This window comes from Haliotis asinina, chromosome 1 (genome assembly GCF_037392515.1).
Source record: "Haliotis asinina isolate JCU_RB_2024 chromosome 1, JCU_Hal_asi_v2, whole genome shotgun sequence".
NCBI classification, from domain to species: Eukaryota; Metazoa; Mollusca; class Gastropoda; order Lepetellida; family Haliotidae; genus Haliotis; species Haliotis asinina.
Genome location: NC_090280.1, coordinates 26,246,267 through 26,260,915, shown reverse-complemented (window position 1 = coordinate 26,260,915; position 14,649 = coordinate 26,246,267). Strand labels below are relative to the sequence as shown.

General features: G+C 45.6%; 2 protein-coding genes across 2 annotated transcripts in view; one reads left to right on the top strand and one right to left on the bottom strand.

Annotated features, from left to right (window-relative positions):
• LOC137289409 (ATP-binding cassette sub-family C member 2-like) overlaps window positions 1-14,649 on the bottom strand; it is a 149,084-nt gene that overhangs the window by 26,380 nt on the left and 108,055 nt on the right. The window contains exons 11-12 of the mRNA XM_067820856.1: window positions 10,649-10,768; window positions 10,047-10,106 (exon numbers count right to left, since the gene is read on the bottom strand). The gene's annotated coding sequence lies outside the window, so the exon portion shown is untranslated. The remainder of the gene's footprint in view (window positions 1-10,046; window positions 10,107-10,648; window positions 10,769-14,649) is intronic.
• LOC137268251 (uncharacterized protein F54H12.2-like) lies at window positions 4,561-5,943 on the top strand. Its single transcript, XM_067802825.1, has one exon. The coding sequence runs from the start codon at window positions 4,561-4,563 to the stop codon at window positions 5,941-5,943; it is 1,383 nt and encodes a 460-aa protein (XP_067658926.1).

The following is a 14,649-nucleotide window of genomic DNA, read 5'->3' as shown; positions in this document are numbered from 1 at the left end:
CGTCTGAACTGATTCAAGCCATCTGCGAATGTGTGGTGAATTTGTATGGAGGTAACATTCCCATGACAGCACAGCAACGCCATCGTTTACAAAAGCATGGACCCCTCATGCATACGTTGATGAAAAAGAAAGTGTCTGTGGCCAAGAAACGCAAACTGTTACAACAGAAAGGCAGGGGATTGGGTCTCTTGTCTGCCTTGGCCTTGGTGGTGGGTCCTTTGGTGTCTGGTCTGTTGGGGCGATGATCATAAATACAGGGATCCTCTCGGATTGGGGTTAGTTGTCTCTGTACCATGATGAAGCATGCACGGAAAATGGTGATGGTCCCCGAAGAGGTATGGCAAAGTCTGCAAGACGAAAAACGACGTCATTTGCTCAAGTCCAACCTGTTGGAACAGAAACGGTTACACACGCTTCACGATATAGATACCCTCGTTCGTGATGACACGATACCCTTCAAGGACAGAGAGCAGCAGTATAACACCTTGTTGCAACAGATGTTGGCGTTTCAAGACAAAGCAGCAGCAGCTGCAGCAGCAACAACAACAACAGCACGACGCACCAGCCACACGCAACCATGGAACGGAATCCCTGCCAACACCAGGGAGGAAGGAACAACACCCCTCGGGAAAGGAGGGACTCCCCCTCTCCTAGCTGCTCCCCGTAAGTACGGTTTTACTTAATGAGTCACACTCTGGCCTGTGTAGAGGTCGCCTAGAAGTCTTAGGTCTACAAGTCTCAAGACTAAGAGAGCTGTCATCCTAAGCATGGAGAGCGCGAAGCCGGTTACAGAGTCACTGACTCATGTTGTTCTTTGATTCTTTTTGTTTCAGAACACTCCTCCTCCTCCTCCTCTTCTGACTTCATTCTGAATGACGTGGTGCAAACGATTCCTAAAACGCTGCAAGCCAAGGCCAAACAGTTGATGGCACGGATACAAGCTCATCCTGACTTGGGTTGGAATGAAAACGGTCAATTCGTGGTGGAAGGGGAACCCATGCCTGGGACTCACATGGTGGATCTCATCAATGATCTGGTGCGACAACGTACCAAAGCAGATCCTCCACGGGGTTGGAACGTTCTGGCTCAGTATCTCGCTTCCAGCAACGTCCCTCATGAACTGATTGGCAACCCTCTCCGTTGGTCCTGGATGATGAAAACAAAAGGATCAGCATCCACCACCCAGCAACCTGGCACACGACAGGCAACACCACCTGACACCCCTGTCAAACGTCCAGGAGGAGAAGCCTTGTTTTTAACACCACCTCAATCGAATCTTGCTGGCGTCAAGAAGACGAAGAAGAAGACAGAGACTCCCTCTTCCCCTCTGAACCGAGTGCGTCAATGGATTGACTTTTAATCATAAAAGAGAGCAGAGGGTGACATCTACAACAGTGTTAGCATGAGACGTCCCAAGAGAAACAACAACAACAGCAGCAAGTCCTCCTCCTCCTCCTCTTTGTCGCCTGCCTGGGCACGATGGCTTCACCATACTTATTACGATCCCAAACATCCGGCAGACTATGGAGGGTGGCGTGGTTTGTGGCAAGCAGCAGTCAAACAGCAAGCCGTGGGATCCCAGAAGGGGAAATCCCAGAAGGGAAAACGACAGAAGGGGAAACCCCAACTCACGCAACATCAGGTTCGACAATGGTTGAAAACCCAGGACATGTACACCTTGCACAAACCTGCCCGACGATCCTTTTCCAGGGATCATTACCGTGTGAGCGGTGTGGACGAATTGTGGCAAGCCGATTTGAGCGACCTCCTCGCCTATCAGAAAGAGAACCAAGGTTACCGGTATCTGCTGTGTGTCATCGATGTCTTCTCCAAAATGGCTTGGGTGCAACCCATGAAGTCCAAGACCGGCACCATGTTGATCGAAGCCTTTCAATGAATCCTGAAACAAGCTGAAGGACGTGTGCCCTCCATGTTGCAGACGGACAAAGGGACCGAATTTGTCAATAAACCTTTCCAAGTCTTCCTCAAGAAACAGGACATTCATTTCTACACCAGCCAAAACCCAGAAACCAAAGCCTCGGTGGTGGAACGTTTTCAAAGAACGTTGAAAAAAAGCATGTGGCGTTATTTCACCCAACATGGAACACGTCACTACCTCAAGGCTTTACCCCAGCTGATGCATGCCTACAATCATCGCATTCATAGCACGATCGGACAGCGACACGTGGATGTGCATCCCCACAACCCTTACGACGAAATTCGGGTGTTGGATCACATGAAGCGCCAGAAGGAACGGCAGAAGCAACGTCAGCAAAAGCACCGTCAACACCAGCGTTCTCTCTTGTTACCTGGGACCCGTGTTCGCTTGAACAAGACCAAGGGGACCTTTGACAAAGGGTATCTTCCCAACTGGACCAGCGAATTGTTCACCGTGGATCGCGTCGTGAAAGGGCGTGTGCCTCCTGTCTACCGAGTGAAAGATGATCATGGAGAAGTGCTCCAAGGCACCTTTTACCCCGAGGAACTACAACCCATTCAGAAAACGGATGACGTGTACAAAGTGGATCAGGTCTTGAAACGTCGATGGCGTCAAAAGAAGGACGAAGTGTTAGTGAGGTGGTCAGGTTACCCGGCCAGCTTCGATTCATGGATCCCTGCGGCTCATTTGGTCTTTTAAATAAGGGTGGCATCCCTCTGTCACCGTCATTTGGGTCATACTCCCTGCCCGATCATGCAGAGCGAACCCAGGCTCAGGTGCAAGGAGAACAACAACAACAAGGCTTCCTCCTCCTCCTCACGTTGGTGTTGTTTTGGCATGGACTTGCCACGCAGTGAAGTGGTGTTTTTCTCCCAAGTGTTGCTGATATATGGCGTGGTCGTCATGAGCATGGTTCAGTTGGCATTGGACCACGGTGAGAAACAGTTGTGGACAGCGTTGTTGGCCAGTTCGTTTGGATACTTGCTCCCACAACCCACGTTGGTATCATCGTCGCCGTCATCGTTGACTTCTTCTTCTTCTTCTGCTCCTGCTGCCGCTACCGCATCTTCGACTCCCTCCGTGTCCAGTCTGGTTCCCTAAGAGCAAAAAGAAAGGATGACCATGTCCTTGTTTTCCTCCAAGCGGGACTTTTACGTCACCTTACCCAGCGATGCGTCCATGGATGTTCATCCCGACAACAAGGTGAACCATTACGAAGTCAAACTCCCCTTTCCCATTCAAGTGAATCGTCAAGAGTGGGAAGTGGGCGTCAGTGAACTTCATTTTCCCATGACGTGGTACAACGTGTCATACGTGTCATTTGTGCTTCGCGTGAACCTGGAACGCTTGACCAGGATTTACAGTTCAGGAGCACCGGATGCAACCGTGATCGAAGAGAACCCAGGCATCATCCGTCAGCGAAAAGGTGATCATTCCCGAAGGCATGTATTCAGCTCGAGAACTGGTCCAGAGACTGAACATCCTGCTTCAGCGTGCCTGTGCACGATTGTTGGAAAAGCATACAGCTAATGTGTACCAGCCGGATGCCAGAGGTCGTTACACCGTCACCGTGAACTACCCCAAAGAAGAACTCCGATTTGAAATGCGCGGCCCAACGCACGTCAACTTTTATGCTCCCACACCGAAAGACATGTGCAGGGCCATCTCGGGTTCTTCCTGCAAAACAGCCACCCAACCAGACCACGATGCCATCAGGTCTGCCTACACCACTCAACTGGTGTTGCCTGTTTCCTTGGTACGCATGCTCGGATTCATGCAACTCCCCGTGGTCGACGAAGCAGAGGAAATAAGTCAAGTCTCCACTTACCCTGTCCAAGTGAGTGTGTTTGACCGTCCTCTTGTGGTGGGGGAACAGGAAGCCGACCATCTGGCTGGCTTTGATACGGTGTACGTCTACTCGGATGTGGTAGAAGATCAAATTGATGGGGATACCATGGCTCCCTTACTGATGTATGTTCCCGTATCTCGTCGAATGATGGAAGACAGCGTCGTGATGAAAACTCCCCAGCATGTACGCTACATGGGATTGCGTCAGGGAACCACGGATGCCATTCAAATCTATTTAATGGATGACATAGGACGACCCGTGCCATTCCAGAGTGGGAAGACCATCGTGACACTCCATTTCCGTCCCCGTCGTCTGGGCACGTACTAACATCATAGGACATCAGTGTATCCGACACCGGTGCAGCACCGGCTTGGGTGGCCTACAACAGCAAGGACGAGGTTTAGCCGCGTACCGAGGTCGCATTCATCAACGCGGGAGAGGTCTCGGAAGCATCTTGGGAAGCTTGGGCCGTTCAGCCCTCTCCATGCTGAAGACGGTGGGAAAATCAGCTCTCAAAACCGGTGTGAAGATGCTGCCAGGCTTAGTGCAAGATATTCGTTCTGGACGCCGTAGTGTATGGGACAGTTTGAAACATCATGGCCTTACTGACCACCTTGCAGTCACAGTCATCACCGGCACACAAAAGAAAACGAAATCCGCCGTCTGGTCCCATAAAGAAGAAGAAGAAGAAACAACAACAAAAACGCCAAGCTTTGTTTTGAGTCGTCATGGAACTTTGTGACATTGGACTTGACATAAAAGGATCATTCCCATGAACAAGGGTCAGTTCAACACCAGACACGAACCTGTCAAGATGATGCGCCGGGATGCTTGTGAATGTAGCAAGTCACAGTTGGATCTCTTTTCGGTTCCTCCTGTGGTGACGTCAGTTCAAGAGGGTCAGTGGATTCGATACAGTCCTCTGGCACCCCCTTCGGTGGCGGGTCCCCTCCAGTTTAACATTGCCAACCCTGTGAATGCGTACATCGATTTGAATCAGTGTTACCTTCGCATCTGCCTCAAAATCAAGAATACCGATGGCACAGATGCCACTCATGATGGGGATGACCGACTCGTCATGTCCACGGTGAACAACATGATGCATTCCCTCTTTCGAGAAGTGCGTGTGCAAGTGGGACACAACCAGTTGGAAATCGACCCCTCCATGGGAACCTATCCCTACCGAGCCTATTTGGAAACGTTACTGAGTTATGGGAAGGCAGCCAAAGGGACGCATCTCCAGTGCGCAGGATGGTACACCGATGAAGCTGGAAAAATGGATGACTTCAATGCCGTCGCTCAGAATGTCAATGCAGGACTCGTCGCACGACGGCGGGTCATTTTACCCACCCGTGAGGTGGAACTGACAGGGCGTCTCCACTGTGACCTGTTTCTCCAAACCACCACACCCTCATCTCCTGTGGATGGCGTCCCCATGAAACTAGAACTGATTCAGAGCCCGAGTGATTTCTACTTGATGAGTGCTGGAGATGTGGAATGTCGATTTGAACTGACCAAAGCCGAGTTTTACGTACACCAAGTCAACATCGATCCTGCCATACGGGAACAGCACGTGAAACACATGTCACCAGGAGTCACGGCCAAATATCCTTTGACCCGAGTCCAAGTCACGGCTCACGACATTCCAGGAGGAGGGCGCGATTTCCACAAAGATCAACTGGTGGGAGGACAACTGCCCAAACGCGTGGTGTTGGGACTGGTGGACAACGATGCTTTTGCCGGTAGCAAGGAAAAGAACCCCTTCCATTTCAAACACAACAACGTGACCAGTCTCAAACTGAAACTCAATGGCCAGGAAGTGCATGGCACAGAAATCAAAAGTGACTTTCAGAACAACAGTGGATCGCTCAAACAGTTGTACATGAACCTGTTTCGCAACACGGGACACCTGTGGCAAGAACATCCCTGCAACCTCACCCTAGACGAGTTCAGGAACGGATTCACACTGTGGGTGGTGGATTTGACGGCCGACCTGGGAGCAGACGAAGGTCATAACTACCCACGACACACGGGCAAGTTGGGACTCGAACTCCAGTTTGCAGAACCCTTACCGCGTCCGGTCACCCTCGTCTGCTACGAGGAATACGAAAGCGTGTTGGAAATTGATCGGTTCCGCAACGCTCTGATGGTCTAAGGATGGATGGACTGACGACCAAGGACTTGAACGCCTACGTCCAACAGTCCAACAGGACCCCCTGCTGCGACCCCTTTACCAAGGGACCTTTGCCCGAGATCACTTTGCCATCACCGTGCTAAGTGAACGACACGGACCTTATCCTAAAGCTTACATCGTCAACACGGACCCCAGTCATCTCCCGGGACAACACTGGGTGTGCGTGTATCGTCCAGCACCGGGTGTCTTTGAGTACTTTGACAGTTATGGCGTCCCTACCAACTACTATGGACCAAGGTATTCTATAAGTGATCCCTACCAAATGCATCCAGACGTTCGACATGTCATGGCCTACACAGGATGGCTCGCACAGCGGTGGAATGTGAATTCAGTTCAACCCTGGTTCAGTAGCTCTTGTGGAATGTACTGTTTGTTTGTCCTGGCTCATCGTGCCCGCGGATGGACTTTCGACGACGTGATGGAACAGTTTGATCCCTTCAACACCCTCGTCAATGAAGAACGTGTGAAACGCTGGTTTCAACTCACACGCTTGCCAGACAACAACAACAACAACAACAACAACGACGACGTCCAGGATCCACAGCCCTGTCAAACATGTTGTTCTTATGGTTCTGATGTTATGATGTTCTCTTCATGTTCGAGTTCCGACCGTTTGTAAACAAAAGATCAGGGACGCCCCTAATCCTGACTCTTTTGTCACCATGGTTCTTGTTAGCGGGGGAAATAAAACGTTGAAAAAAAACAACACACATGCCTTGTTATGATTGTCATAGCATGAAAGCATTCTTTAGAGAAAGTTGGATGGCCCTGAAAAGGGCCGTTTTTTCCGTTGTGGTGATCACAACGACCACAGGGGCGGCATCATGCACTGACACGGGTGAATGGTTATCTTGGTTTTCACGGGGCACTTGACCCCGTGAGTCAAGCGACGATGACAGGTATCTTTCAACACCGTGGCGCAAAACACGCATTGAAAGTCCCGCTGTAGTCATTCGTGCCCTTGCAATACACGGGCAACCCTCCCAGGCATTGGTGACACTGCCATGGCGGCAAGTGTCGCCATGATGGAAAAGCCGGTGGCGGTGGAGGGATGGGCACTGGCGATGGTGGGGGTGGAGGTGTTGTCTCCACGGAGATCAGTTCTAGGTCCCAGTTTTCTTCCATGGTTGTCCGCTGTCGTCTTCCTCCTCATCTTATATAACAGAACTCAGCCAATCACAAGACAAAACCTCACGACCATGACGTCATGACCTCACGCGCCATGATGACGTCACGATCTCACGCGCAAGCACGACGTCACGGCTGTGACGTCGTCGAGGCTATATAAACGTGGCCATGACTAGTCACCCTCACATATCGCCGACTCCGTGTGTGACGAAGATATGGATACACGTAAAGTGAAAATGGATCGACCAACCCCTTACCGAAGAAACTGTGGACGAAAACAGTGTCTCCGGTGCAGCCCGAAGAAGGAAGAAGAAGAAGAAAAAGAAGGGACAACGCCCCTCATTCCTACCACCACCACCACCACACCCTCACTACCACTAGAACCGACCATCAAGATTGAAGACGGCGGCGACGACGACGACGACGGAACGACGGGAGCTGGCACGACAGCGCGACCACCACCAACCACCGCGAGAACAGGCACTACAGCCAAGAAAACAGCCAACACGGAAATGGTGCCATTACAAGAATTAGCAGACCAATGGCGATTCATCATGTGCCCTACCTGTCTGAAAGCCCGTCCATCCGATCGATTCGATGTCGTCCCCACAGCCAAGTTTTACATCTGCCTCTATTGTGGTGGGGGTGTCCCCAAAGGAACGCAATCCCTCCACGATGATATTTGTCCCGGCAAATATGTTTTCCGAGGTCTCAAACTCATCTGCCGATGCTGACTGTGAAGCATCCACACCTCACGGCCCTTTTCAGGGCCACCCACCTGCTCCCTAAAGACTGCTTGAAACACGATGCATCCCCATCCCATCCCATCGCCGTCGTTCCACTCACTCTTCCCTCCTCCCCCTCTCCCCACTTCCCTTCCCTTCCCTTCCCTTCCCTCGTCCCGTCCCGTGCCGTCCGTCTGCCGCCATCTTGAAACACGCTTCCTTCTCGCGAGATCACGCGAGATCCCGCGAGATCGCGCACAAAAAACCACCGTTGCTTAGCAACACCCCCGTTGCTAACGACCACGTCACACCTCGTACACACCAACTCATGACGTCATCACAGAACAATCGCATGACGTCACACCCCCGTACACACCAACTCATGACGTCATCCGAGAACAATCGCATGACGTCACCATGCGGGTCACGTGACCGGAAGTGCCGCCATCTTGAAAACGACGCCAGAGAGACGTTGTCCACTACTTGCGTCAATACGAAAAAGCCACAATGTAAATTGTAATAATTTCATAATAATTATTGATTGATGTCTTCTCATACATCATGTTTGAATTATGGCCATTAGACCAAGCCAGTTCTTATACATGTTTGATAGAGGTTTCAATATAAGCAATCAACATGGCGATTAAAGTCTTAGGTTGAAAATTGGGGATCCCATACCTATAGATTATCATGTAAGAAACACACAAATATTATAGTCCAAATGAAGACAATATTATTGAGTTAATAAGAAATTACAGGTTTCCCTGGTGCAGCCAAATACAAATGTACGAATATGTTTGTTACGCAAGATTTGTCTAGTTTTAACCATCATTAATGCAAACTCAGATCGTGTTGGTTTTGCAAAACAGAAGCGGAAGTCTATTATTGGTATTCCTGAAAATAGTCAGTGTGTCAGTGAGTGAGTTCAGTTTTACGACAAGCATGGGTTACCGAAGGACCTTCACCGTAAGTGCTGAGTAAATAATTTACAGCCAATCAGCTGTTCGGAAATGTATGTGAAATTTCATATTATGACCTGATGTTACATGACATTCGGGCAGGTCAATGGCAGCACCTCGCACTCAGAAATATTGTGATCAGTCTGATTGTAACTGATGTGTCAACTGGTTAAATCTACCGTCTCGCCGACAGATATCAACAGCAAAGAAGACAAAACCTCTACAATCAAAGCTGACAGCAACACCATGAGCGACCGACTACCATCAGATTCAGTTTGACGGAATCCATTCTCGCTCAACCAAACATTAGAGATCTTAAAATGAAACTCTTAGAAGCTCATACATATCAAAATATGTTATAATCATTTCAACTTGAGAACATCTGCATCAAAGGTTGTTGGGTGAAGATGGGGGGAGGAGAGGGTGTGTGTATCTACATTAAAGTTCTGGTAAGGTGCCACTGGTGCAATAGGTTTTAGTGAACATCTTGTATCACATCTTTGGGAGTGTGATTGAAAGACCAAGGATATGAAATTGCCAGATAAAGATCAGTGTGTATGATCTGTCGAAACAGGTGTTGCTATCCACGTTAGCACCAGTCATAAACACGTGCAGTTGGCTCTAACTTGTCCGAATGTGGCCCACCCGTTCACTGCTGTAAGTCTGTAAGTTAACGGGAAGATTATGCAGCATATGGTATCATGACAGTATCAACTGCGTGGGGGGAAGTGAGTGAGAGAGTGAGGCTTTTAGCAATATTTTAATATCACAGCGGGGGACTACCTGGTTAAGCCTCTATATCCTTTATCAGGATTTGTGATCCCATTCCATTCTCAACTGCATTTGCCACTGCAACCAGTACAGAAAAAATAATGCAAGATATTACACTTTGCACCAATCTTGAAAAAAAAAAGAAAAACACCCGATTTTCCTTAGCACCAGAATTTATCATTAGCATGAATTATGCTCGAATCATGCTTTAACAAAATGTTCGCACCTTTCACACTTGTATTTTCCAACGTTCTTAAAACTGAAACACACGAAGACCCGTAAGTACTTCAACACTACTGATCAGTAGGACTTTAGTAATGTAATGTTTTACCCCTACATAGAATATCAGATGATTCTATTAGCCGTGTAACATTGTCAAGAGTACTGTCAAAGGGAAATCAATCGTCGCGATAGTTGTACTGAGCACAAGCCATTAAAAACTACCTTAGGCGAAGACCTTCCGAACGAAACGAGAACCTACCTGGTGACTCTATTTCAACGTCCAGTTTCTCTAGTTCCGGTGGTTCACTCCTTGATTCCACTGTGAATAATGAAGAGCAAACAATGTATCATTTAAACGTTTTAAAACTGAGGGGTATGTTAGTATCCATTTTCATTCAAAATATTTTTCATACAACAGTTTTTTCAATCGCAGAATATATATCTTCTCGTGCTCTTTGGCAAACGTTGAACGTTGCGTATATTCGCCAACGGCTGAAAGAAAGGTGCTTTTTGTCCATCGTTAACAGTTTGTTTTGCGACTTAAATTTATTGCTCATGTCTTAAGATATGATAAAGTCTCGATATGGCTGTAATACTGACTCACTCACTCACTAACCGACTGACTGACTGACTGACTGGCTGACTCACACACCAGTAAATATTTTAGAATACTTTAGAATGTTTATCAGATATCATATGCCTGCATTAGTCTGATACAAGATATATATACATTAGTCAACTGGAGATATTTCAACCACGGGTAATGTAACTAAGGCGACACTAACATCATGGCCAGATAACGGTTGTTCGAATGATACCACGGGCTAAGTAAACCTGTTAAGTGTTTAGCTCTTAACACACCATGGTTTCCAGCCGATGGAAAGTCTTTCCTCTTGATAACCACACCAACAATGACGATAAAGATGACACCAAGGCCAAGAGGGACAGCAACGGCAGCAGGGTGAACATGTGCCGGAGAATCTGCCAGATTATACACAAACATAAAAGTAGCATATACCAGTTGTCACAGCTTATCTATGTGTATCTGTTTCAAATTCAATTTACCATTACCATAAACCTATGTTTAGCCCCTAAACAATTTCAGATATCATCCAGTTGAGCCATAATATGTGCGTAAAACATTGGCGTTCAAGACTTTATTCGTTGTGACCAATACCTTATTATTGAAATGATAGTTTCACCCAAACATATTCTGAATCTCCTTGTGCATTAACATAAAGCTGTAATAATATACATCATATATAACCTATCACACTTACCAGAGGCATGGGGCTGTTCTTCACCTAAAAAGGATAGATTGAGCAAAGCAATATCAAGGCTTGATTGTGAGGGATTCTACGGATATTTCATATCATTTTCCAAATGTTTCATCCATTTAGCAAGCACTTGTTGAGTTAACTTTCATAATATGAGTAGTTTTATTTTGCATTCCAAAGTAAATGAAATGTGAATTATTAAAAGCTTGATTCTTTGATTAAATATCTTGAATCTTGCAGTGGTTGTTTTAAATTTAAGCTAAATGGCGCTATTAGTTCATGATATTATTGCAGTGTATATATTTAATAACACATTTAAAAAAAATATTTTTCGCAAATTATTCCTAAAGAAGGAAATCCATGCAAGTGCATGTCGTTGTGCATACAGTATACTGTTTTGTCAAGCTGCAGTCAGTTAGTAAAGGTGTCCATCCATAAACCAGATAAATAAGAAATGAAGTTAGTGAGCTGTGTTTGCACCTGCCTTTGTTCTCAAGTGCATCCCTTCGTCAAGTATTCCCTTGCCAACAGGTGTATGTTTTACCATCCACTAGGCCGTAATTAAAATACACGTTTGTTAACAATATGGAGATTATACCCCTGCCACCCCTTTCTTCTGTCGTAAATACCATTGTCAAGCGATTGATATTCAGGTGCCGTTATCGAGCCCACCTGTGACCAGGTGTAAAAACCCTTGGGGTCAACTTTGTGTGCAGACTCTTTCAGTGTTGTCACAACCCCTCGTGTACAGTGCACATCCCTGTGCACTTGAGCGAACGCACAAATCGAAGGTAGATGACCATATGGCCGCCACATGAATACACGCATCTAGCTGCGGTACAAAAACCGGCAGTGAAACGTGGACAAAGTACTCTATGTGTCCAAGTCTACCCAGCCGTGAATGGGTAACTCGTAACGATAGGAAAGCCATACGAACACGGTGCGGCTAGTGGCTGCAAAAGTTGTCTACTCCCCAGATTGGTAATACGATTTGGCGTTAGAGTTTGACATCCGGTGATCATGGGAACAACAAAGTGTCTTTGAACAGATGAGCTGAATACTGGTGCTGGACAAATGTTCGTGTAACAATAAGTTAACTTCGTTAACAACTGGTGCAGGTTGGACCGTGGCTATACCTCACATAAAATCAACTCTTTAAGTGGTATCTTCTAACTACCTACTTCGTGTGGTAAACGTTATGTAGGCAGATCCGAGCGGACACACAGCGTTGAGTCAACGTTCAATCAACGTTGGGCTTTTGTTGTTTGGTTTATCAACGTTTACCCTTCCTAGACGTTGATTCAACGTTTATCATGGGACCATATAAACTTAGTCGAGATTTGTGTTGTTGTCAACGTTTTTCCAACGTAAGGAACCAAAAACTGCAAGGTAACTGTTTCCTGGGTAAATTGTGTCACATATATTAGCAATAGTTATGCCACTTAGAAAGTATTATTTCGGAACGTTAATTTGATAAAAGATCCACATTCGACTAGGCTCAGCTATAAATATATTTTATGATCACCGATCAACGGACGGAAATGTTATGTAAATCGTAACTGAAAATGACAAAAAAAAAACAAATGATTTTAGCATAAAGTCACTAGTAATGGAATTGCATTACAACATATGTTGTACCTGGGATTTCATTTTCTTAGTAAAGTACAAATTTTAGTAGTATTTTGGGGATTCGAACCCGCATCCTCAGAGTCAGGCACCTAATCGCCAGCTCACAAAGTCAGCCGCCTAGCCCACTCAGCCACCGCGACTTCCACTGACTCTGAAGGTGCGAGTTCGAATTCCGGATGGGACTCAACCAAAACAGTACTAGAATTTGTACTTTACTAAGAAAGTGAAATCCCAAATATGACATATGTTGTATTTGATCACTTTCTAAATGGCATCGTATAACCATGGAATTGCATTAAATTTCATATTTTCCTACAAAACTGTCAAAATCGTATGCCTCCCGACAACATGCTTTCAAAGGTGTTGACCTGACAAGCGCACAATTATCGCACGTCAAAGGCAAAAAGGTGGGTGACGGTACGTATTTGGCAGAATATAGTTTTTTTCAACAGCTTCTCTGCTTACTGATGTTTATTATGTAAGTATTTCATTGATGTGTAATGAAAATGTGAGAATGTTTGAACCTAGCTTGCTAATGTAGCAGGAATTCTGGTAACAGTTGGATCCGCAACCCACACTAGAAATGTTAGGGTTAGGTCCTGACAGGTATTTTAGAAATAGTATTATTCCATAAATAACCCCCACCCAAACCACAAATAAATATGCACCATGTTTGTGTAAGCCATCTATTCTTAGACATAGACGAAATAAAACTGGGGTTACGGGCTTTAATCTTTCCGAAACTCCATACTATTGCTCATTGTTATCTCACCAGGCTACCTGTATGTCAAGTGTTTCTCAATTTCGTGGAAGCTCATGTTTTCCATCAACTTTTGTTATTTTTCAGTACATTTGCTTGCATATATAATTAACATTTTGTTATATAACCGAATGTGAGTTCACGAAGCACGAGCACCCATGATCCGATTTGAATTTTGCAAATATATACTTTTACATAATCAACCAAATTCATCTATATACATAAAACCGTAACCTAAATTTGTGGATAAGCTTGATTCGTGGGTCGAGGTAATTATCATGTTACAATGTATCTCGTAAGTTAAGTCTCGTATGACGTTACTAAGCGGTACTTTTGATACATATCTAACCACGCTTCTCTCACTACAATGTCCCGATTGTAGGCATAATCAAACATTTTTAATAGTTGATAACAAACGTATTCTGTATATATATTGGTATAACAAGGGAGGTTTGTTTGTTGACAGCAGAAATGTCTGTCCTTCGATGACTTTATACATCTCTATAAACCCAGAACTCATGTGGCGACCTTTGAAGGAATGAAACAAGCAATTATTACATACAGGTTAAAGGTAAATGGTTCAGATTTCACAACTCTGAGCATCAAACCGACATACCGTCAAGACTAAAATTCAGTGGAAAAGGTAGCAAATATTTTTTTGAAACAGTCCTGTGCACGAAATTCATAACAGAACAACTGGGATAGATTTAGTCTTAATCTACCAAAGGACTGTGAAGTATTTAAGGTTATGCCAAGGAAGAGGACTTATGGCACGGATCTATAATGGTTACAATACTGAATTATATGTAATATTCTACAGTTTTTATTGAGGATCAAGTATATAGACGCTCCCATTTGTAGTTGTTTTTGTAAATATCACATTGGATCAATTACCCAACTATTTTGGGACTGTGAAATTGTTCAAGATATCTGGAAAACCTAACATATCACCAAACAGAATGCTTTAGTTGGTATCAAAGGGAAAAAAAATAATAATCCAGTTAAATTATGCATACGCCTTCCTCTTTCTGCCATCAAACAAACGCACGCACGCACATACAAACACACACACTCACACGCGATTGAAACTGTGGTTCTACCTGATGGTATTTACATATTTTTGTGCCTGTAGAAATATTATTGATTGCATTGAATACTTGTATATCAGCAAAATAGAACCTGTGAATCTCACACAT